The 22,071-nt window shown below is 38.0% G+C and overlaps 1 protein-coding gene across 5 annotated transcripts in view; it reads left to right on the forward strand.

The window, feature by feature from the left end:
• TRPC4 (transient receptor potential cation channel subfamily C member 4) overlaps positions 1-22,071 on the forward strand; it is a 133,111-nt gene that overhangs the window by 87,236 nt on the left and 23,804 nt on the right. For 4 of the 5 annotated variants that reach the window (XM_064408942.1, XM_064408946.1, XM_064408944.1 and 1 more), the window contains 2 exons: positions 8,568-8,904; positions 21,026-21,165. In XM_064408942.1, coding sequence (XP_064265012.1) covers positions 8,568-8,904; positions 21,026-21,165 — 477 coding nt within the window. Of the gene's footprint in view, positions 1-8,567; positions 8,905-21,025; positions 21,166-22,071 lie in introns of those variants that run through there. The other variant, XM_064408947.1, reaches the window with a different exon arrangement.

Here is a 22,071-nt window from a genome sequence, read left to right on the forward strand (position 1 = left end):
AGTCATAGAATGATTTGGGCTGGAAAGGAGATTTAATTGCTCACTGGTCCAGAGACGTGTTTTTCTTATTTTTACATTCCCTGGCCTGGTATATGAAGTTTTTTAGAATACATATTGATTTTGCTCTTGTAAAATGAACTTGAACTTCTGAGATTATAAACAAAACATGTTTATAGTCTCAATTTATTGTGTTAGAATAAATACTGAGAGAATGATCAGCCATTATTTCTATTCTTTTATGAGGTAGTGTATTTTGAAGAAGCTATTGGTACAGACAGGAAACTTGGTGTCAGAGGTATATGAAGAGTGCCTTGGGAGTAATAGGATTGAAATGATAGAGACTTAAGCAAATATGTGCTGAGTCGTATTTGTCTTCTTGCTTACTGGTGTCCTCAGGTGTTTTCTGCAAAGTTACTCCCTAGACCATGAATTCTAGCTTGCACTGTTGGACAGGGTTATTCTGCCTCAAATGCAGGGCTTTACACAGAAATACCAGTTTTATTATTTGCTTGCTATGCATGGAAATACACCAGCTGGATGTCCCAGAACAGGGATCCAGTATAACAGAAGTAAGTTTATATTTTATTTTCTCTTCAGATACTTACAGTGTTTCTGTAATTGTTTTTCCCTACAAAAAATGTCTTGAATTATGGTGATTCTAACACTTTCCCAGAGTGGGAGCTAGAAATATTATACCAACATCACAATTCTGAAGTTTTGAGCTATTTTACACAATCATCCCAAAGCCCAATAACTGATTCATTTTCCTTTACCACTGGGAAGTCTAACAAAGCTATTCATGCACAGCTGGTTCCTAACAACTGCATTCTAGTTTCAGTTGCCATTGCCTTTTCTAAGCAATTAATCAGAATCACTGCAATTATAGATAAGCCTTGGCTTATTTAATAGATATTTAATAGGTTTTTTCTGTACTGATTCATTTTACTGAGAAGGAGTAATGAATCAAAGTAAGAGCTTCTGCTTGTGTTGATGTAGGAAATGAGAAATTTTAAATGCTGAAAGCTGCAATGTCATTAATCCTTTTAACAAAGCATTTTAGTTTTTACTTTTCTATTTTCCTTTTTTTTCCTTCCTCCTCACATTTGAAGTTACAAAATAGAATAGTTGAAATAAAAACCCCTGGAATTGTATTCTATTTTTGGTGAGAGGAATGTAAACTCTGGATTTTAGGATGAAGGCATCTGTGCTGTGAGTTTTCTCTGCTACAGGGATCTGATGTGACTCAGGTTGCCCTGATCACATACAAGGAGGTGTCGTCTGGTGCCCTGATCCCTAGTGTCCTGGTTTTGGCTAGAATAGAGTTAATGTTCATCTTAGCAGCTGGTGCAGTGCTGTGTTTTGGGTTTTTGGGACCATAATGTTGATAACATGCTTATGTTTTGGTTGCTGCTGAGCACTGCTCACCCTAAGCCAAGTGCATCTCAGTGTCCAGGTGAATGAGAGGCTGGGAGGGAGCATGGCCAGGACAGGTTACCCAAACTGGCCAAAAAGATATTCCATACCTTAGAATGTCATATCCAGTATATAAACTGGGGAAGGCAGGTTTGATGGGGCCAATCTGTGCTTGGGGATGGGCTGGGCAGCACTCAGCTGTGGGTGGGCAACCGCACTGTGCATCACCTGTCTCTCTTGGGTTTTATTTCTCTCTCTCTTTTTCTTTATCATCATTGTTGTTGTTGTTTTATATTACTTTAGTTCAATTGTTCAACTGTTCTTGTTTCAACCCATGTTTTTTACTTCTTTTCCAATTCTCTCCCCTGCCTCACTGAGAGGAATGGGGTGGTGAGTGAACAGCTCTGTGGTATTTTGTTGCCAGCTGGAGGTTAAACCATGAGTGAGCTCACTGGTCCCCTTAAGGACACAGCTGCAGATAGAGCTGAGTAAAAGTTGACCAGTGGTTTGCATGCAGCACAAATCACGATTATTGAGATGATCTGCTCCATCTGGAACAACATTTAGACGGGAAGGACCTGACAATAGGATTTGGTGCAGGAATCAGTGTTCCTGGCCTGAGGCAGAAAGCACTCAGTATAACTGTACCCAAAGGAATCCAGAATATGGATTCCAAAAGATTTCCTAGCTTTTGGAAAGGAAAATGTAGAGCTGATCTAGTCAATAACATTAAAGCATTTAAATTGCAATTAAATGTTGTTTGTCTTAATGAAGCAGTCCTCACAGAGTAAGCGCTGAAACTCTCAATTACAGCCTTTGGGGGAAGATATAGAAAAGAATATGCAGTGACATCTCTAAAGGGAGAAACAATCTACCAAATTTAGGAGTCTTCTAAGTGAGATTGGGACTTGAATCTGTCATTAGTGCCAATGCTTTTCACAGCCAATAGATAGAAAATACTGACATGTGAATTTGAATTTAAACTAAATAGACAAACTTAAGTTTTCATTAAATATCTGTGAAAATTTGTAAAATATGAGAAGTAAAGTATTCTAGAGAAAGAAACAGCAATTGAGCTTTAGTCTTGTCAAATGGGAGCACAATCATTGGGAAGTGCATGTGACAGAGCAGCAGACCCCAGAGCAAACCTTTCCTACCCGTCTGTCTGTAATGGCACTACAGCACAGCACAACAGAGAATCTCGCTATGACTTCAAAAAAGTATTAGTAAGAAAGTCTATGGTAAATGTTTTTGGCTGTTTTCTTCCTCAATAAAAGTCATTAATGCCATTCATCTATTAGAGAATGCTATCCAAGATAGTTCTTTGTCCTACAACATAACTCCCTTGTATATGTCAGAAAGGAAACAAATTTTCTTTGACAGCTTTCATTTCTAGATGACAAATTACATCCTTTTTTATATAACATACTCAACCACCTATGTCAAAATGAGAATTTAATTTGGACCTCAGATTTTGTTAGACTGCTTTTATAAATGTAAAAATGAGCACCTTGTTACAAATGGAGTTTTTTAATATCTTTTTGTATTTCATAATACAATGAAATAAATACTTGAAGGTAACATTGTGGTATGGTAAAGAGCTAACAATGTGTTCTGATGATACATTATTTATAGAATGATTATTTCTTTAAAGACCATATATAGTTAATAGTATCAGTTGTGTTATTTCTTCATAATTTCATTGACTGAGAGATGTATTCCAGCAAAACCAGATTTAATCAGAAGTGAAAATTAAATTCTGTGCTATGTATATGCTTGGATAACACTAGAATCAGGCTGTGCTATTATTTATACCAGATTATTTTTGTTGGTGCTGTGACTTTCTGTTTTTCAGTGGTCTCAGAGAAGAGCCAATTCCCAGCATGACAACTAAGAGAGTGAATACCAGAACATTTTCATATGGGCAGACTCTATGAAGGAGCTAAAGATGTGAAATCGGGAATAATCATGCAGCAAAATCCCTTGTGTAATTACAAACTGCTGGAAGCCATCATAATGTGAAAATATAAACTTGCTGATTGCTAATCATATGGAGACAATATCAAAGTCAAATAACATAATACTGGCAGTACAAAAGATACTCAAAAATAGTAAAAGAATACCTCCAATCTCTCCAATTAAGGAAGAAAATTATACTACAGTGAAAATATTTTGGCATAGGCAATGCAAAACTGGCAAATTAATGTCATGGAGTATTTCTGTTTCTGCTAGTCACAAAATACTTGTGTAAAATAGTTTTTATTTTTTTTTAATCTCCAAGTTCATCAGGGGACTTATATGTCTATTTAGTTTAATATGTGATCATCTTATATGTAATGCCATCCATTTATACAGGAATTGTCCTATGCTGGAGCATGTCTTTCTTCCATCCACTTTTACTTGTCCTTTCTAATGGAAAAGTTTCTAATGGTTATAGTACAAATGTGAATTGACCAGAGAATTTTGTTATTAAGACCTTTACCTTATTTTTTTTATGTAGGGAAGGGCTTTTCAGTGGATAAATTAAAAGTACAATAAGAATTTGAAAGCAGTAATAAAATATATTAATAACAGATTAAATTATTTGATCTATTTAACTGTTACATTTGAGTAATGTCTGTGAGACAGAATACCTGGGCAGTATCTCCACTGTGAGTCCCAGGAAGGTTTCCCTGCCCCCAGTTCCTGTATGGTCTCAAATATTTACTTATGAAGCATGAAAACAGCACCTTCCTTTCATTTCCTCTGGTCCTCCACAAGGACCAGAAGGGACAAACTCACCTTTCCTGTGCTGCTGAGGAACAAGACTGTAGGGCTCACCACTGAGCACACTTTTCTTCCATCAGGGTATAACTTTTCCCTGTTCAAAACCTTCCTTCAATTTTTAGCTAATGTAATACATGTAGCTATAACTACTGATCATATTTTGCAGCGTATGAAGACAATCTCTTGACCACAAAAATGAAAGAAGTAGCCAAATCTTTGAGAATTAGTTTTGACCTTTTTAATAATGTCATACAGTTCATTGATAAATTAAACTTTAACAGAAATTTCAGCAAGAGACTTAGGATAATTTTCCAAATATCCAAAAAATACTTTGGATTGGTTTGTAGTTAATATTATAAGGCAAATGAAGCTCAGAACCATAAAGAAAAGTCTTCAGTGAAGAGCCAGATATTTTTGTTGTTTCAGGACATTGCTAACCAACCTTGCCAATGTGTTGTTGAAACACACCAGCATGAATATTTGTACCTTTCAGAAATGCATTATATCATCTGTAGATAAACACACTGTGTTGTGTTTTCTGTTACAGACCATTTTGCCTGTGGCACTAGAACTGCTTCCAAATGCAATACAGCTCTTTAAATGCAGACATAGTATTTTTTATTCTTGCTCCTTACCATACCATTAGTTGTTTGTTACGTATTTTGTGTCAAGCAAGTAATTGAAAGCATGTTACTGAGGCTGCTTCCTCTGACTCCATACAAAATGCATAGTCTGTGCAAATTTTCTTCTGTATTTAGAGGATCCAACCACTGCTAGAATTCTCTTGTCATGGTCATATTTTGAAGAAGAGTTATTGCTGATTTCTTGTGAAATTATTACTTTGAAAATTGTCGCTTCAGTGTCTGGGATTTGAAAATTTTCTGCACTTAGTAAAAAACTTTCTGTGCCTCAGAACACCATCCTTGACACATTGTACCTTAGCCAAACAGTCCCAATACTATAAAATCTAATATGGGTATTAGAAGACAAGGCCTGTTCAGAAATGCTTTCTCCACTAACACTGATGTTAAGTGTTAATATGCAATTAACATTTGCATATTAGTCTGTTTAAAGATCAGAACTAAGCAATGCAGTGTCCACCCCATTGTGGAGCATCCTCCAGATGGTACATTCAGCAAGGATCTCCTCATGGCATGAGGTACCTCTGCATCAGTTCTGGTCTGCCCAGTCCCAGGGCAGCCCAGTGTTTGGACATTGGACAAACTCCTGCCTTTTACCTAATTTTCTCTACATTGCAAACAGGAAAATTAATTCCCTTTTAGCCATGCTTGGCAAGGAGTAGGTCCCCTACATCTGTCACCAGGCTTTGCTAGCTGCTGGCAGCTGTTCCTTCACATATCTCCCCAACACTGTGAGGGTAGCCAAGAGTGTTTAGAAAGGGGGCACAGGCAAGACTTCGGTACTGATTACTTTAGGTGAGTGGATTTGTAATTTCTTTCATAATATCTTCCCATTCTTTAATAATGGGAAGATATCATGAAGAGGAGGAAGGCCCATGGACCTGGCACTCTCTGGAGCAAAAAGAAAAAAATGTTTTATTGAGGAATGACTCACACTTTTTCACTAGTCAAGCAAAGAACCTATCTGTATCTGCTCAAGCTAATTAAGTTGAAAAAATGTTTTAGAGAAAATAAACTTGGCAAAAGCATAACTGAAACCATCTGCTCTGACCACATATGCTATTATTCCAGACATTTGTACCTTGAAAGAAACAACCTGAAACCTTGAGAATGCATTTTTCTAAAGGAGGAGTACATTGTTGCCCTTCTTTAAAGCTATTTTCAAGTTCCTTACAGTAGGAAAAATTTTTCTTGTCTTTCACAACAGTCAGAGGCAGCTTCACTGCTGGTGTCTGGTAGGCAAATTTGTCTCTACTAAAGACTCTGACATTTCATTAATGTACACCAGGTTTGAATGTGGCTGAGGTAATCAATTCTGACAAGATCCAGACGTATACAGAAAGATGCATGCTGACTCTCGTTTCATTCCAATCTAAAGAGTATTTTTTACTAGTAATAATCCCAATGATTTTAGAAACAGTTTGAGAAGTTACCTGTTTTTCATCCCCAAAGGAACTTGGCTCCTGTGGTTATAAGTATTATCAAAATAATGTAAGATCCCAAAATAGGTGCATTTGATTCAAGTTCAAATCTGAAATTATTTTGTGAAAAAAACGCAATTTTGTAATAAGAGAAAAAAGTTTCTGCATGGCTTTACTAAGTATTCAGCTAATGATTTAATCCACTGTGTGTGTGTAATACACTCATACGTGTGTAAGTGTATTGGGTTTGCATGGCAAGATTTTGATAGATCTCACTGCTTAAGTGAGGTGCTGCCAGAAGATTCCCCCATCTGTTCAATGCCAGATACTCCAAAATGGACATGCTTCTGGCCAAAGTTGAGCCCATTACTGGTGATGGTAGAGCTTCTGGGACAGCAGATTTAAGAAGAGGAAAGAAGATAATGCACAGGAATAATTTCAGACAGGGTACAAGTGAGTGAGAATGTGTGAGCAGCACAACTCTGCACCCAGGTCAACAAAGAAGGAAGCGGAGGAGGTGTTCCAGGCACCAGAGCAGAGACTCCTCTGCAGCTGGTAAGGAAGACCATGGTATGGCCAGATGTCCATGGAGGTCCATGCTGAAGCAGAGATCCACCTGCACCCCTGGGTAACTCCGCACTGGAACATACAGATGCATGAAGGAGACTGTGACCCACTGGGAATCCTGTACTGGACCAAGCTCCTGGAAGGACCTGTGGTTCTGTGGAGAGAGGAGTCCAAGCTGTAGCAGGTTTGCTGGCAGGACTTATGACTCCATGGAAGACCCATGCTGGAGCGGTCTGCTCCTGAGGAACTGCACCCCATGGAAGGGACCCAAGCTGCAGCAGCTCATGAAGACCTGCAGCCCATGGAAAGGAGTCATGTTGCAGAAAGTTGTGGAGAACTGTCTCCCACAGCGGAGTAGGGGAAGAGTACGAGAAGTCCTCCCCCAAGGAGAAAGGAATGGGAGAAAGGAATGGCAGAGACAATGTGAGGAACTGACCACAGCCCCCATTCCCATCTCCCTGCACCATGTGGGGATAGAGATAGAGAATATGGGAGTGAAGTTGAGCCTAGGAAAAAGGAAGGGATGAGAGAAAGGGGGTTTTAAGATTTTTTTTTTTTTTCTGATTATTCTGCTCTGGTTTGATGGGTAATAAATTAATTGCCCAAGTTAAGTCTATTTTGCCCATGATGGCAATTGGTGAGTGATTTCTCCCTGTCCTTATCTTGACCCACAAGCCTTTCCTTTTATCTTCTTTCTTTCCCCTCCACTGCTGAGGAGTGGAGTGATAGGGCAGCTTTGCTGGGCACCAGGCATCCAGCCAGCATCAAACCACCAGAGTAGCAGGAGGAAAATGCTTGGTGGTTGTTTGTTTTTGTTTTTGTTTTTGGGGGTTTTTTGTTTTTTTAATGCAACTCTGGCTATCTTTGATACATATGTTGCTCCTATTCTATGCCTTTTACATGCCTTTTATATCAACTCTTGTGTACTGCTACTCTGTCACCCTTACAAAATAAAACAATGGGGAAATACGAACTAGTGATCAAAGAAAAGTATGACATAAAACTTTGATATATATACTTCTTTGAAAATCTATCTGAAAAATATTAAATATTTACTTTGTTTTGGTGAAATTCAGTTTTAAGGGCTATATTCCAAAAAACAAAACAAACAAAAAAAAAAGTAAATTAAAATCTCATCATGGTAACAGATAGACCACCAAGTATCACACAGGATAGATGTATCCTGACAAGGGTTTGTGAAACACTGGGGAATGCTAGTGCTTAGTTCACATTGTGTAAACATTTTGTAATGAATCTCTAAGAGTTTTGTCAGTATTAAAGCATGTAAGCCTGATTTTTAGAGAATTAGCAGGGAACATACTGAGAACAGTTTGTTCATGGCTGTGGAATTCAGTTTCATCGTTTGCAGACCTCAGTTGTGCTCCTTGGTTTCTACCTCATGTTCTGTGAATTCTCCACAAACGTTGCTGATTAAATAAGAAGTATCTGTGAGCTTGCATTTCAGTTTCAAGTCAGGTTTTGAAGTGCATGTGTTTAGCTATCCGTTGTCTCCTTGTGTACTCAACCAGTGCAGAAGTGAAGCTTTATTGTGAAAAGTAAATGTTTGTTTCTGTGCACTATACTTTTGGCATTGAAGGAAAGGCAGTCCTGTCTCACTGGTACAATCAGTATGAGTAGGCTTGCACAGGCTGTGGATTTATTTTAATGTTTTTAATCTCTATCTACTAAAGATACATAGAATGAAAAAATATTACAGAGGTAGCAAGAAACTAACTCTCTTCCTTTCTTCTCTCTGTAGTTTGTTGCTCAGCCCAACTGCCAGCAGCTGCTCGCATCCCGCTGGTACGACGAGTTCCCTGGATGGCGGAGGCGACACTGGGCAGTGAAGATGTTGACATGTGTTGTGATAGGACTCCTTTTCCCAGTCTTCTCTGTGTGCTACCTGATAGCTCCCAAAAGCCCACTGGGGCTGTTCATCAGAAAGCCATTTATCAAATTTATCTGCCATACAGCATCATACTTGACTTTTCTGTTCCTGCTGTTGCTTGCCTCTCAGCACATCGACAGGTCAGACCTCAGCATGCAGGGACCCCCTCCAACCATCGTCGAGTGGATGATTTTACCGTGGGTCCTGGGTAAATGTATTACTAAAGAAAATACAGTGAAAAGTATTTTGAGAACTGTGGTTTTGCCAGGCGTTCCTGAGGCAGGATACAGCAGAGTTCTGTCATAAATTATTGACCTACCAAAGCAGGCAGATGGTCCAGCTCCTCCAGTGCTTAGCAAGAGCAGTTGACAATGTTGACAAACAGTAGAGTTTGAAAATCCAGAGTGTCACCATCTGATGGATTACAGTGAGGAAAAACAAAAGATATCAAGGATTCCTTCCTGTGATTACTCAGTGCCATGAAACATATATTGTTTTTCTTTTTAATATCTATTTTCTCCAGACCAGAAATTGTTCTGGTTCTTGCGTCTATTTTTTAATCTCCTAATCTACTTTAAAAAAATCCCTTTGTTACAAGAATTATTTTTCATGTAGGGAAATGAGGCATAATACAATTTCTGTAGTGCTTTTACTAACCTTAGTTACCTATAGTATGCTTCTTTCTAAATGACAGATGCACTTATTGCAAATAGTGATGATCAGCATTTTCAAGTGAGTATTTTCATTAAAATATGTGCACAGAGTATTTTTTCAGTGCAAGAACTTGTCACTCAATTCAAACCAAATATCCTATATCAGAAAGAATCAGAAAATTCCGTAGCATTTTTAAAATAGGAAATAAACCCTTACCTGTCTATCCTCATAGTTTAAAATAAAAATTTTGGGCTGGGATTATTGAAAACCTAATTTGTGTGGGCCATGTCATCCTTAAATATGATCCCTTCTTTTCTAAAATAAAATTATAGAAGGAGGGACTCAGTAGTCTTGACTGCAAGAATTTAGCTTTGATATATTCATTAAAATTGTCATCACATAGACAGGTACCTGCAAAAACATTTCTGAAACTTTGGTGGGATTTTGATCCATTACTTCTCCCAAAGCTTCTCATTAAGATACTGTATCTTCCATTTTTCCCAAACATGTGGGTTTCTTTAGAGCAATGTAACTGTCAAGGCTTTTGGCCCCATTGATCCTATATCATATACTAGACAGTGTTGAATTTGTAATACACTGGTTGGTTGTGCCTGATATTCTGGATAACAATAATTCAGTGGCTTTTCTTCTGCATGTACCTTGGAGGAACACTGTGGGAAGCAGAAAGCAGGTGTACATCTGCTTTTCAATTATAAAAACAAACGTGCGTGACTGAAAAGCCTGTCCACGCTTATTTGTCAGGTACCTGTCAGAAGGACCTGCCTTCCACAGGTGAACTGCTTTTTGGGATTTCCCCCATGGTAGCACAGCAGTGCTCACCACCAGCCTTCACTGTGAGGTGTGTTTTCCTTGGCTGGGTAAAGCCAAATGTATTTTTAATATATTAAAGAAAGCCAAAATCAAAGATTATTGCAAAGAAATTATTCAGTCTGGGAGGTTGTCTAGACTGGTACTTCTTATAGACAAGTCAGACTAATTTCTGTAAGCAAGATTCACATTTAAATATTTAAAACAAAATTTCCCCTAGTTAATTTTCCCACTTTTTTACCATCAAAAAATGATAAACTAATATAAAACCTATTGTCTCCTTAGAAATAAATGCTGCAATTCTGAGGAGGAGCAGGAGGCTCTTCTGTGCTGTGCCATGCCCAGAGGATATATTAGTATCTTTTCTCTCTGGCCTTCCAAAGTAGCAGGTGGTCAGTATCTATTCAGCTTTCACAGTACCCTGAGGCTAAAGGATAATAAGAACAAATGCACAGCTAACACATATGCCTTGACATGCCAAAGTGGATTTTGTCATTAACCTGTCTTTTAGTAGAGCTGAAAGAAAGAGGCATAATTTGAGAAGGGCAAGAGCTAGTTTCTGTAGTAAAGGCAATTCAAAAATTTTAGTGACCAGCTCCTTTCCAGAAAACACTCAGTGGGAAGAGGAGGAACCTCTAATGCCCTCAACCTCTGACATAGTTGTTTACTTAGGAAGATGTTTAAGTAACTCAGCATCCCAGAACACTTGTTTGAAGAAGCCATTAATCTCGAGAATTATGGTGTTTAAGATTACTATCACTTCTAAAAACAACATTAATATTTTCAGTATAGACTCATATGGCTGGATTATGCCTGTGCTGAACAAACCGTTCATCTGCAAGTACAGGTCAAGTCAAGGGAGCCACTTCCATAAACAAAAGTTCGTGAGCATGGATGAAGATCAATAATTTGACCCTATTGGTTAAATAGCTTCTAGTCAGTCAGTCTAGACAATGCTGTTCAGAAAAGCCATGCCTTCCAAAATCTCTTGCATCCAAAATTATGCATTTTGCACACTGATCTCTAGTGTTCCCTAACTAGAAGTTTCCTGTTCCAGTTTCACATTTTCTGTGTTCACCTTTGAGGTTTTGGTTGCTGTAGTGCCTTAGCCCAGCCAAATAATGAGGCCTCAGTTTCACCCATCATAATTTAAGGCAATTCATTTGGTACCTGATTTCCTCGTACCACTGAAGGAGGCACACATCTCCACAGGACATTCCAGCTCACAGCATGTGATGAACATGTCTATTTCAGCTTTTTTGTTTGTATATTTAGGTCTTTTTCATGTTTGTGTTTTTCTGTTTGGTTGCTTTTTGTTGAGGGGGTTGTTTTTGGTCATTTTGTTTTGGTGGATTTTTGTTTGGTTGGTTTTTTCAGTGGTGGTAGTTGTTTTTCTAAAGGAATGAATCTCAGTCAAGCCCTGCTCTTTTCCTATTCACACACATTAAACTGTAGTCTAGTCATCTTTTAATAAACTTAATATTTTTCTTATGTCCTTATCAATAAGCTAAGGTTTGTTTCCAGGCTGCAATTTAGTTTATTGTCTCATCTCTTTAAACCATAAAATTATGCAGTAGCCTTAAAGAGAGTAAATGAAGCACTCTTCAGGGGAGACTATATCTGAGGTATATATAGATACTTCTGCATTTTCTGGATGTAAACAAAAACATTTTGTTATTTAAGTCAAAACGAGTGTAGCTCTAGGGTTATAGTTCTTCTCTGAAACCTGCAACACAACCAAGTAAATACTTCTGCGAGAAAGGATATCCTGGAGCAGCAACTACATGTCAAAACTATTAATAGTTTAAACAATAGATTTTTTTTTCTTTTTTTTTTTTGGTAGTTCAAATAGCTCTGGTTGTAATTTGCATTTTAATGCAATCTCTCTTAATATTCAGAGAGGAAGAAGAGCTCACTATTGCAGATTTCTCATCGACATGAATTTCAGGACACAAATATTTCATGTAACTTAAGAAGTTTCAAGACTGTCCATAGTAACCTAAGCTCTCCAGTGAGCAAACAGTAATTAGCATTTGCCAACTACTATGTAATAGAAGGCTAAATGTGCATAATTAGCACATAATTAAAAGTGTCACTAGAGTAGGAGGCTCAGAGGAAAAACTTGTATTGGCCTACATTTCCATGGAGACTATCAACTTTACATTTTAAAAGTCTCTTGAGGAAACTTCTGCATTAATTTTGTCTTTACATGATTAGATGATTACACAAGTGGTGCTCCAGTATGTGGTGATTATCTGTGGAACAGTAAGTCAGTGTTACAAGGCTGTCATAACCTTAAGATCTAGCAGTGGAGAAATTTCTCAGTAAGAAGAGCCAGAATCTCCTGTCCTTGCACTTAAACAAATAGGAAACAAGCTTTGGCACATAAATAAAATTAATTGTCATGTTATTACTGGCTGTTGCTTCACACTACAGAAACATGGGCCTATTTATTGTACTTGAGAATCCATCACCATTGAAAAATGAACAGGAAAATCAAGAATATCATCTTGGGAAAAAAAACAAGGAGGAACAGCTTTTTCTATCATCATATTCCCCATTCAGTTGCTGTGTCCTCTTAGCATGATAGCAGTGATTCAGAGAGGAAATCCAACAAGACCCTACTTCACCCTCTGTGTGCCTTGACTGCAGCTACATGATCCCTGTACTTTTGTCACAGCTGTTTTTCTGCCCTAAACCATGGCCTCAAACCTAACAGTTAGACTGTACTAAGTATCCCCACAGTGGGCATTTGTGTCACCAGCAAGTGCTATGAAATTCAGAGGAGAAAGGCATCAACCAGAAAAATTTAATGTTCAGTAGTTGTGGTTAAAAAGCTCCCTGCCAGTTTTTCACAGTGACTGTAGCAAAGGAGATTTTTTTTTAGAGAAATTATTTGTATGAGTTTTTTGCTCTTTTATGGTCATATTTAAATGTTCATTTTAATTGCATTGTTCAAAAGCCTGCCTGGAGCAGGAATACAGCCTTACTGTATCTCTTGAACAACATGTTCCCCATCCTTTCTGTCAGAATGGTTTATACTATTGGAGTACATGAATCTATAGAGAATGTGGATGTTTGGGAACTGTGCAAAATTGCAAACATTTGTGGTTAGCAAACTGCTGGTGGGATGTATGGGAATGTACAGTCTTGTCAGTCCTGAGCACAATGTGCATCCAAACTGATGGCACAGAAAGACACTTCAGAATAATTGATCATAGAGGGGGCAAGTACAGTGTGCATCATCTTCTAAATTAGGTCAAGAAAGTGTTGTTGTGTAAAAAATTAAACATTTAGTATGAACTGACATGTTTCAGGGAGCAGATATAGAGGGTAATATGGCTGGCAAGATGTAGCAGTACATAACCAATAGTGACATATATAGCACAGAGGAGAAAAACAACCCCAGACAAAGCAGGACACAACTTTTTTTTTTAAGGAAGGATAATGCACATAATGACCACAAAAGGCCATTAAGTCCAAACTACTGCTAAACACAGGCTAACTGCAAAGACACATCACATTGTTCAGGTTCCTGTACAGTAAGATCTTTAATTTCTTTTAATTTCCCCAGGGATGAATATTTCACAGTCTTTCTCTCCCGGTGCCTGTGTCTAGCAACGGGTAAACTTTTCTCCTGATACTAGTAGCAATATCCCATGCCACAACATCCAACCATTATCTCTCAGCCTTCCAATGTGCACCTCTAGAACAAGTCTGGCTCCAGCTCTGTGGAGCCAGCTATTTCAATAGTGGATGGCAACAGCATTACAGAATCACAGAACGTTCTGAGTTGGAAGGGACCCACAAGGACTGTCTTCTCAGTGAAGGGCCCATACAGGGATCAAACTTAGAGCCCTGGCAGTATTAGTACCATACTCTAACCAGCTCAGCTTTGAGACTATTTGCCTCACATTAATGTTTTCTTTAGCCTGAAAAAAATCAGCTCCCTCAACCTCTTCTTATACATCAGGTGGTCCAGATCCCACTTAGCTTGGTGTGCTTCAATTAAGTTCACTTCAACCAAGTTAATACCTCTTCTTTGCTAAGTATTCCAAAACTGGACGTGGTAATTAAATTACTTATTTAAACATCAGGAGAGCCACTTTTTCTCCAGAATGCCTGTATCTTTCCATAATATGACCTTTAACTCAAGTTGAGAGCATTTAAGGTAAATATTTTCTATATAGACTATTTTATTTTATTCTTTGCTTGTTGATGATGTTGGCTGATATGTGGCTCTTTGTACTTTAAGACTTGGTCTAGAATGGTCTTGTTATTTCCAAAATGGGAGCCGAAGAAAAATGTTTTGTTTCTATTGTTAAAAAAGGCCTTTTCCTTGGGAATTACTTTTAATGGTGCCTCTGGCCGTGTCATTCCCACTTTTTTACCGGACCTGACACAGGACCCAGCCGCTGCACAGTTGTTCCCCTCACAAATAAGCATTTACCCATGGGAAAGCCAGAGGTGTGTGTTTGATTTTGCCCATGTTCTCTTGACATAGTTTTACTCTGTTAATAAAATATGCCCCAGAGAGTGGAAGCCCCTGAATTATGCCAGGATGCTTCTTGTTACCTTCATATACCTTCAGCAGAGATCAGTTCATCAGCCCAGGTGTAAAACAGAAGAGCTTTATCAATCCTCATCAATACTCACTGAATTCCCTGGAAGGACTTTCCTTTGCTTCACTGAGCTTTAGGTCATTAGCAGCTTGTCTCACTTCTTGTTTCTGTGAAAAACTCTACATCACATAGCAGAGCAAAGTTGATTTTGTCAGTTAAATGGTTTCACAGCCCAGTAAAAATATGTTCTCCAAGAAACATGCTAAAAGGCAGTTGTTGATCTTGGCATGCAAAGATTGACCCTGAGGAACCTCTTGCTTCCCATCACTTAATGGTAAGGAACAAAAATAGCACAGGGCAACCAACCTTTTGTGGGAAAGGTAAGGCCAAAGTTAGTAAGGGAGCCACAAAACTTTTTGAGCCTAAACATAGTTCAGGATATTGCCTTTTGTATCTCTTTGACAAATTTTAATGTTATTGTTCACAGTGAGACTTTAACCACAATTATAATTATAAACCACAAAAGGCAATGTTATAGAGATGGCATAAATCTTTGTGAATTTCCACAGTTTTTGGAAATTTTTTTTGCAGTTGCTCAAGTTTCAATACAACATAGGAATTTAGACAAGCTGTGTCTAAGTTTTTTTCTTAGAACCTAAAACATCTCTGAATGGATTTCAGAGGGAAGTTATTTCTTTGTTGTTTGTTTCTTCTGCATGAGACTAAGAGATGTGTTCCTTAAGAGCAAAATAGCTCTAGATAGCTATAAAGGATCAAACAGGACAGAAGCAAAATGTTTTCTAACCAGAAGTTGTCTTCCAGCACTAAAACATACTCTGTTTAACCCAAAACTTTATCCAAAGGAACAGAATTTTTGTAATAGTATTGTGCTGCTGCCCTACTCAAAGTTGTAAAGTTTGCAATCAAAGTCTTAATTTATGAAAAGAAAAGCAGGTCCACTTTTTTGAAAAGGCATTTCAGAATCTAATATCCAAAGATTTCAAGACTGGAAATACAGCTTCAAAATCAAAATCTATAGATAAATATCTAAAATAAATTATCAATGTATAATTACTGATGCATCTACACATTAATCATATGCAGTATGTGATATCTGTTACTAAATTTTTAAGGACTTTTTAAAAGTGTTATGGGAACTTTAATGAAAGATGTTATTTTTCTAAGAACATTTTTATTTCAGTGCTTTTTGTTTTTCTAAGATGCATTTTCATTTTGTTGCTTTGAATAAACCTTATTTTACCATATGTGGGGTTTATTTCAGAAGAAACAGCTTTTTTATTAATATTCAGAAATTTTTGCTGCAAAAAAAAATGTTTAGGTCACAAATTCATTTCATTTCTCTGAATTCATTTTATCAGATCAATTTTAGTTCCTTTCTTGCTTTAGGCAAACTGGACTTCAGTCAAATGGTTGCAATTGATCAGTTTGCATGTATAATAATTCACAATGCTTTATAAAACCTCTCCATGATGTCTGTCATTCCCAGGGCTCTATGTGGTCTGTGGGATTCCTGCCCTGAATTTATCTATTTCATCCCATTAAAACCATAGACATTTATAACATTTTTCTCTGTCATCTCAGGCTGTTTCAAAATATCCATGCTGTTATTTCAGTTTTACTGCTCCAATATGCAGGTATAAACAATGCAGCAAGTATTTGAAAGTCTTACCCTCAACTTTTTAATTAAAATCTTTGATTAATGAGGTGGAAGAGCTGCATAATGTTTATAATTTCCTTGTAAGTGGCAATAAATGATAACAGCATGGAATGGATAGGTGAGATCTAAGAGGCAGGTGTTAAATCTGACTGGTGTGAAGAGATAGGAAAGACAGAGCAAAGAGGCAAATAAAATCTAGCAAAGAATATCCAACTACAATAGTGAAATCTGCTCGGAATGGAATTATTTCAGCTAAATGCAGGCATCTGGAAGTTACACATCTGTTTTAATTAAGCCTGATCCTCCATGGCTTCCTTTTCAGCCAGTGGGAAGACTGACCCACCTGCAGATGACAGGATTATTGCCTTGGAGATTCTTGTTTCCTCCCAGGGAGCTAAAGACTGCTTTTGTTGAACAACTTGTCCCCATCCTGACTGCCTAAAATGCTCTTGCTTTTAGATCTGCTCCCTGCCTTTGGCTGGTTTCTCTTAGCAGTTTTTCCCCAATACCTGTGTGCAGGCTGGCAGTGTCCCCTCTGTTTTGTTGAGATGTCAGCTTTCTTGCTGCTGAAAGTGTAGCTCTGACATGAGCTCTGTCAGCTTGGAGTAACGTTGCTCCTTTGGCAGATTAATAATCAGGCAGTGCCTGGACTCTCTATCTCTTTCCTACCTGTAGAAGTGCCTCTATTAGACAGTCTTGTCACTGCATATCTTCTATCATGTCAGGTCGTGTTGGAAATGCCCTAAAGACTCCTTTCATAATAAAACCAGGTACTATTCAGCTATCTATTAGTCTTCCAAGTAGAAAAGTGTACAAGGTCACAGAGATAATTCTGCTCTCATCTCTGTATGTGTTTTTCTTTTAAAAAAACCCAAAAATCCAACCAAAAAACCCCCATACATTTTCCAAGTCTTTTCCTGATTCTCCCTTCTCCTGATTCTCTTATCTAATGTAGCCAAAGAAAATTGGCCTTACCTCCAGAGCCTGTGGACGTAAGGGTGGTCTGACTTCTTCCCCCCAGACACTTCCTTCTTGTAAAAGGATACAGTTCTGTTCTACAAAAAATTTCAAGGTCTCTGGCTGCTGTAAATTAAACCTAAAGAGCGCACCTGTGAATCCCTGAGGTTTGTTGTTCTGAATACTTTCATCATTTAAGCTCACCAGGCCTTAGAGACTTCTTCAGCCTTGCATAAAAGCTCTGGGATTTCAGAGTACACTTTTCTAGGATAGCCCTTCAGGCACACTTGGGAGGATTTAGAGAACTCTAGAGAGTCCAGTTCTTCCAGAATTCCTTGCTCCAGGTGAGCCCTGCTAAGAATCCCTAGCCAGGGAGACCTGGTGACTGCAAAGACTCTGATCACAGCTGTCATGGTGAGGTTGCCCTGGAATTGTGAATTTGAGCAATCAGCCTTAGGACTTGATAGGTACCAAGATTTGCTTTCAAAAATACATGTGTGGGCAGCTCTCCTGAGCATATGTGGGCTGTGTGTCTTTCACAAACATAGAATCCATCTGTCCATCAGTGTAGCGTCGAGTTCTCTGGAGTCACGTGGGATCTCACTAATTGTATTTATATATTGAGTTTGTACTTAGATGCTTTGGCTGGCAAGAAGAGCAAACTATGACATCTCTCTTACAGCCAGAAAAAATATGGGGTTTACAGTTTTCCATTACTATTTGCTTAAAAAGAACATGCATCAGAATGAACATAAAAGTTCTCTTGGACCAGAAAAAGAATTTAGAACCACTGCCTTTGCAATATCAAAGTATACTCAGAACTTCCAGCTGTCAAATGACTTCCAAATTGCTGGTAGCTTGGATTAATTGTGTTTCTAATTCAAAATTATCAAGTTTACAACAGCCATATAGTCTCTTCACTATTTTATAATAGGTCAGTATTTCTCTGTTGACGTCAACTTTAAAATTACATTTCATTTTCTGAAGCCCAGGAAGTGCTTGGAAAAACAGTCTGGCTTTTCACTCACAGAACAGATCAACTGCAGCAGCATTAGTCAGCATTTCTTTTTCAATCTGTACATAATCCCATTATATTTCAGGCAGTGCTGCCAAAGCATACAATACTGAGCAACAGTCTTACATAGAGCAGCCCCACTGCAGTCTGTGTCAGTTCACATTTTTGGCTGCTTGTGAACCAGAGAACATCTTGGCAGAAGACTTCAATTAACCTAAAGCCTCTTGTTAAAGCATTTATCTTATTTTGCATCCCAATCTGTTACTGCTGTCTTTCCAAAGCGTATTTTAAAGACAATCCTTCACTCTGATGAGTCACAAAAAAGTTTATTTAATTCTATGAATGTGTGTATTAATTTCTGAAAAGCCTTTTTATTTGGGATCTTCTGTCAATGCAGCTGTTTGCTTTCTGTGCCATGGCAGTCTTGCCAATGTCAAGATCCTGTGACTTTTAAGTGAAAATTTCTTACATGAAAAAGAGCAAGGCACCGTTGTGTGACACCGAGACTTAGGGGCCATATCTGTGTTACACAGACTTCGGCTTGGAGCCTGGAGCCAGCTTTTCTCCTGCAGTGGTGATTTTTATGTGCTATAATGCAGGTGGAGCAGCAGTGATTCAGAGCAGTGTCTGAAATGTGATGGGGATATAGCAGCACACAGAGCAGCTGCTTTTATGACCCGATGATGGCTAGGTCTTAACAAGTTATGCCCAAAAGGCAGTGAAAGAGCAAGCAGGGACAATTTGCAAGTTTGTGGACTGTGTGATGAAGGTTGGAGAGGACTGTGGAAAGAAGGGGGAGGCAGATTTGTCACCGTGTTCATACTGCATGTCACGAGTGACCAGGTCTTTGAAGAGTAAGTGATTAAATCATTTCACTGGCTGAAATGGGCAGGCATGTAGGACCATGCCCAAGTAGCCTTGTGAAGGTGTGCTGCCTTTGTGGTGGCACTTGGGCAGGTAACAGCAGTACAGCAGGGTGTGCTGTCAGAGGATATTGACCCCATGCAATCATGTTCAGCTGTTCTCTCACTGTTATGCGGCGCAATTGATTGCTTCTTTAAAATAAGTGTTCACTTTCTAACAGGGCTATATTTTCTGGGTTAGTTTTATCTGATACACTACAGATAGAGTTGCAGTCAGCCTGTCTAGGTGGTTGTAGGCAGTGAAGTGGACCTACTCCACTTTCCCGTCTACATGTTCCCAGCAAGGTCCTTCCTCAAAGTGTGTTGTGCCAGGTCTGCAGAATGCTGAAATGGTGATGGCAGCATGACTGAAAATTAATCTTGTGAAAATAAAAATTGCTGGATCAATCAGATGATTCAGATACTCCTGAGGTGTGTGATTATTGGTGATGACACACAAGATGGGTGTTTGAGGTTTGAGGGTGAAATTAGTGAGGAAGGGGACTTTTCCTTTTGAAAGCACTCAGAATACAAAAAAACTAAGCCAATACACTAGAAAATTAAATTGTAATGACTCAAAAACCTACCTGGCACAACCAGAAGTAGGCCAGAGCTTACTTCATGCAGATCATGTTTGAGAAAAATCACAAGTTTTCCATCCAGTCAACCAAAAGACCCACTGCGACAAAATGTTAAATTTTAAGAAAATTAAGCTTATAGTAAGGAAATGCAGAACTCTATAGGCCCCTGCATGAAATCTGTTTATCATTTTCTAAAATAGCAGGTTAAAAAAAGATATGTTGAATTTACTGTAACTCAACATCAGTATGTGAGAGATTGGCATTATTTCTGCCCCTCTAATGAGCAGAAAGTAAGAAATTCCTACAAGAAATAATTTACTGTGAAAAACTAAAAGTTGTAATGGTGTTGTTATCAAAAAATCTCTCTAGATAATAACGTGAAATGTGCATCTAAATGTACTGTGTTGTCTTATTAACATATTATACAGTTATGTGGAGTATCTTCTTCAGAGTAGTTTTAATTTTTATAGCATTAAAGAGTCCCCACACAGTTGTCTCTGAAGCTGTTTAACCAAGTTCATGTCAGACAACTTGCAAGGTTTTCACTTGGATTGAATATTTCTATTTCACTGTGTCTAGCACAATCTGTGCTCTGCACACCTGAAAACAGTTTCAATTCCTTCATGTCCCAGAGGAAGGTGTCAACAAAAGACTTTCTTCTGGAGATATTACTCTTTCATATGGAAAAGGGAGACTTTAGCTCAGCATTGACAATAACAGTAGAAATTCTCTTCCTTATTGTGTGGGTTCCAATCAAAGTAAATTGTGTTGGATTGACCTGCAGTCATAAATTTTCCAGTCTGAAATACATTGCATCAGTTGCCAAGGACTGAGTTGACACTGGTAGCTTATTTTAACACCCTTTTTATACTTTTTAGGATACAAAGAGAAAGAGATACAATGAGAAGAAAACGAAAGGAATTGTCCTTGTAGAAGCAGATTTTTTTGTGGGGCTTTTGTGTGACAAATTAATTCTGGAAATAGCGAAAAAATGAAATTTCACCTATCTAGATGTGTAAATTAGAGCACTTATCCACCTTCCCTTTACACTAGATGTAAGGAGAATCAATCTATCATGAGTTAAGTGTCTAGAATAGTCACAGCCTTTTTTAACTTAATAATCATGCCTAATGAATTATGTTCTATTTACAGGTTTTATCTGGGGTGAAATTAAACAGATGTGGGATGGTGGACTACAGGACTACATTCACGATTGGTGGAACCTCATGGATTTTGTAATGAACTCCTTGTACTTGGCAACAATCTCCTTGAAAATCGTTGCATTTTCAAAGGTAAACTGTAAAAAAAAATCAGCAACATTTTAAAGATAAATTAAATCAGGCTTCTTCAATCTTTCATCTGTGTGTGGAGGTCCTGAGGCTTAGCAATTCAAAAGATGTATGATGTGTTCTGTGAATCTTCTGCAGCAGTGACAGGAAACCAGACAAGTATAAGAGCAAACAAAATACTGGGTTTTATGTTTTTTTCTTCTTGGCCTGTACAATCTTTTCTTATTTTGTCCTGAACTGTCATACTGTTAAATTCTTGAGAAATGAAAATTACCTGTAATATTTTATAATTCTTGCATTTTATGTTAATCCTTGATTTTTTAAGTGAGAAATTATTGCCCCTAAGACAATTTTACACGACTTTCAGACAGGTCTACTGCCAAAAGATGGAGTCAAAATTAGTGGTGGGAAATAAAGAGTAAGATTTTAATTTCTTTTTTAAATTTATTGTAAGTGCAACATAAAAAAATAAAACGGTCACTTGAGAGTGGGTATGTTCATTTTTACATTATTTTCATGGACTTGATGTGAAAGTCTTATATTTCCTCTATTTTAAGAATCTTCCAGCAGAACAGCCCTTCTTTCCAAAGGCAGAGAACATGCTGTGTGGACATTTTGTATGTGTTCCACATTAATATATAATATGAGAGAAATTCCTCATAAAATGAGATATTTTGAGTAGCAAATGCTCTCAAGTGCAAGGAAACCAGATATGAAAGGAAATTAAAGCATTTTTTAGCATTTGTCATAGAATTCTTACCACATCCATGTAGAGATAAGCCCATTTTTCCTGGCCACTGGGATCAGCATTGTACTTCAGCTTTTTCAAGTTCCCTGCTGCAAGCAATAATTTACAGTTGCAATACTACTACTCTGTGTGCATGGAAGGAGAGTCCCTCCTCTGCCAAG

The sequence above is a fragment of the Passer domesticus genome, chromosome 2 (assembly GCF_036417665.1).
Source record: "Passer domesticus isolate bPasDom1 chromosome 2, bPasDom1.hap1, whole genome shotgun sequence".
In the NCBI taxonomy this organism is placed as follows: Eukaryota; Metazoa; Chordata; class Aves; order Passeriformes; family Passeridae; genus Passer; species Passer domesticus.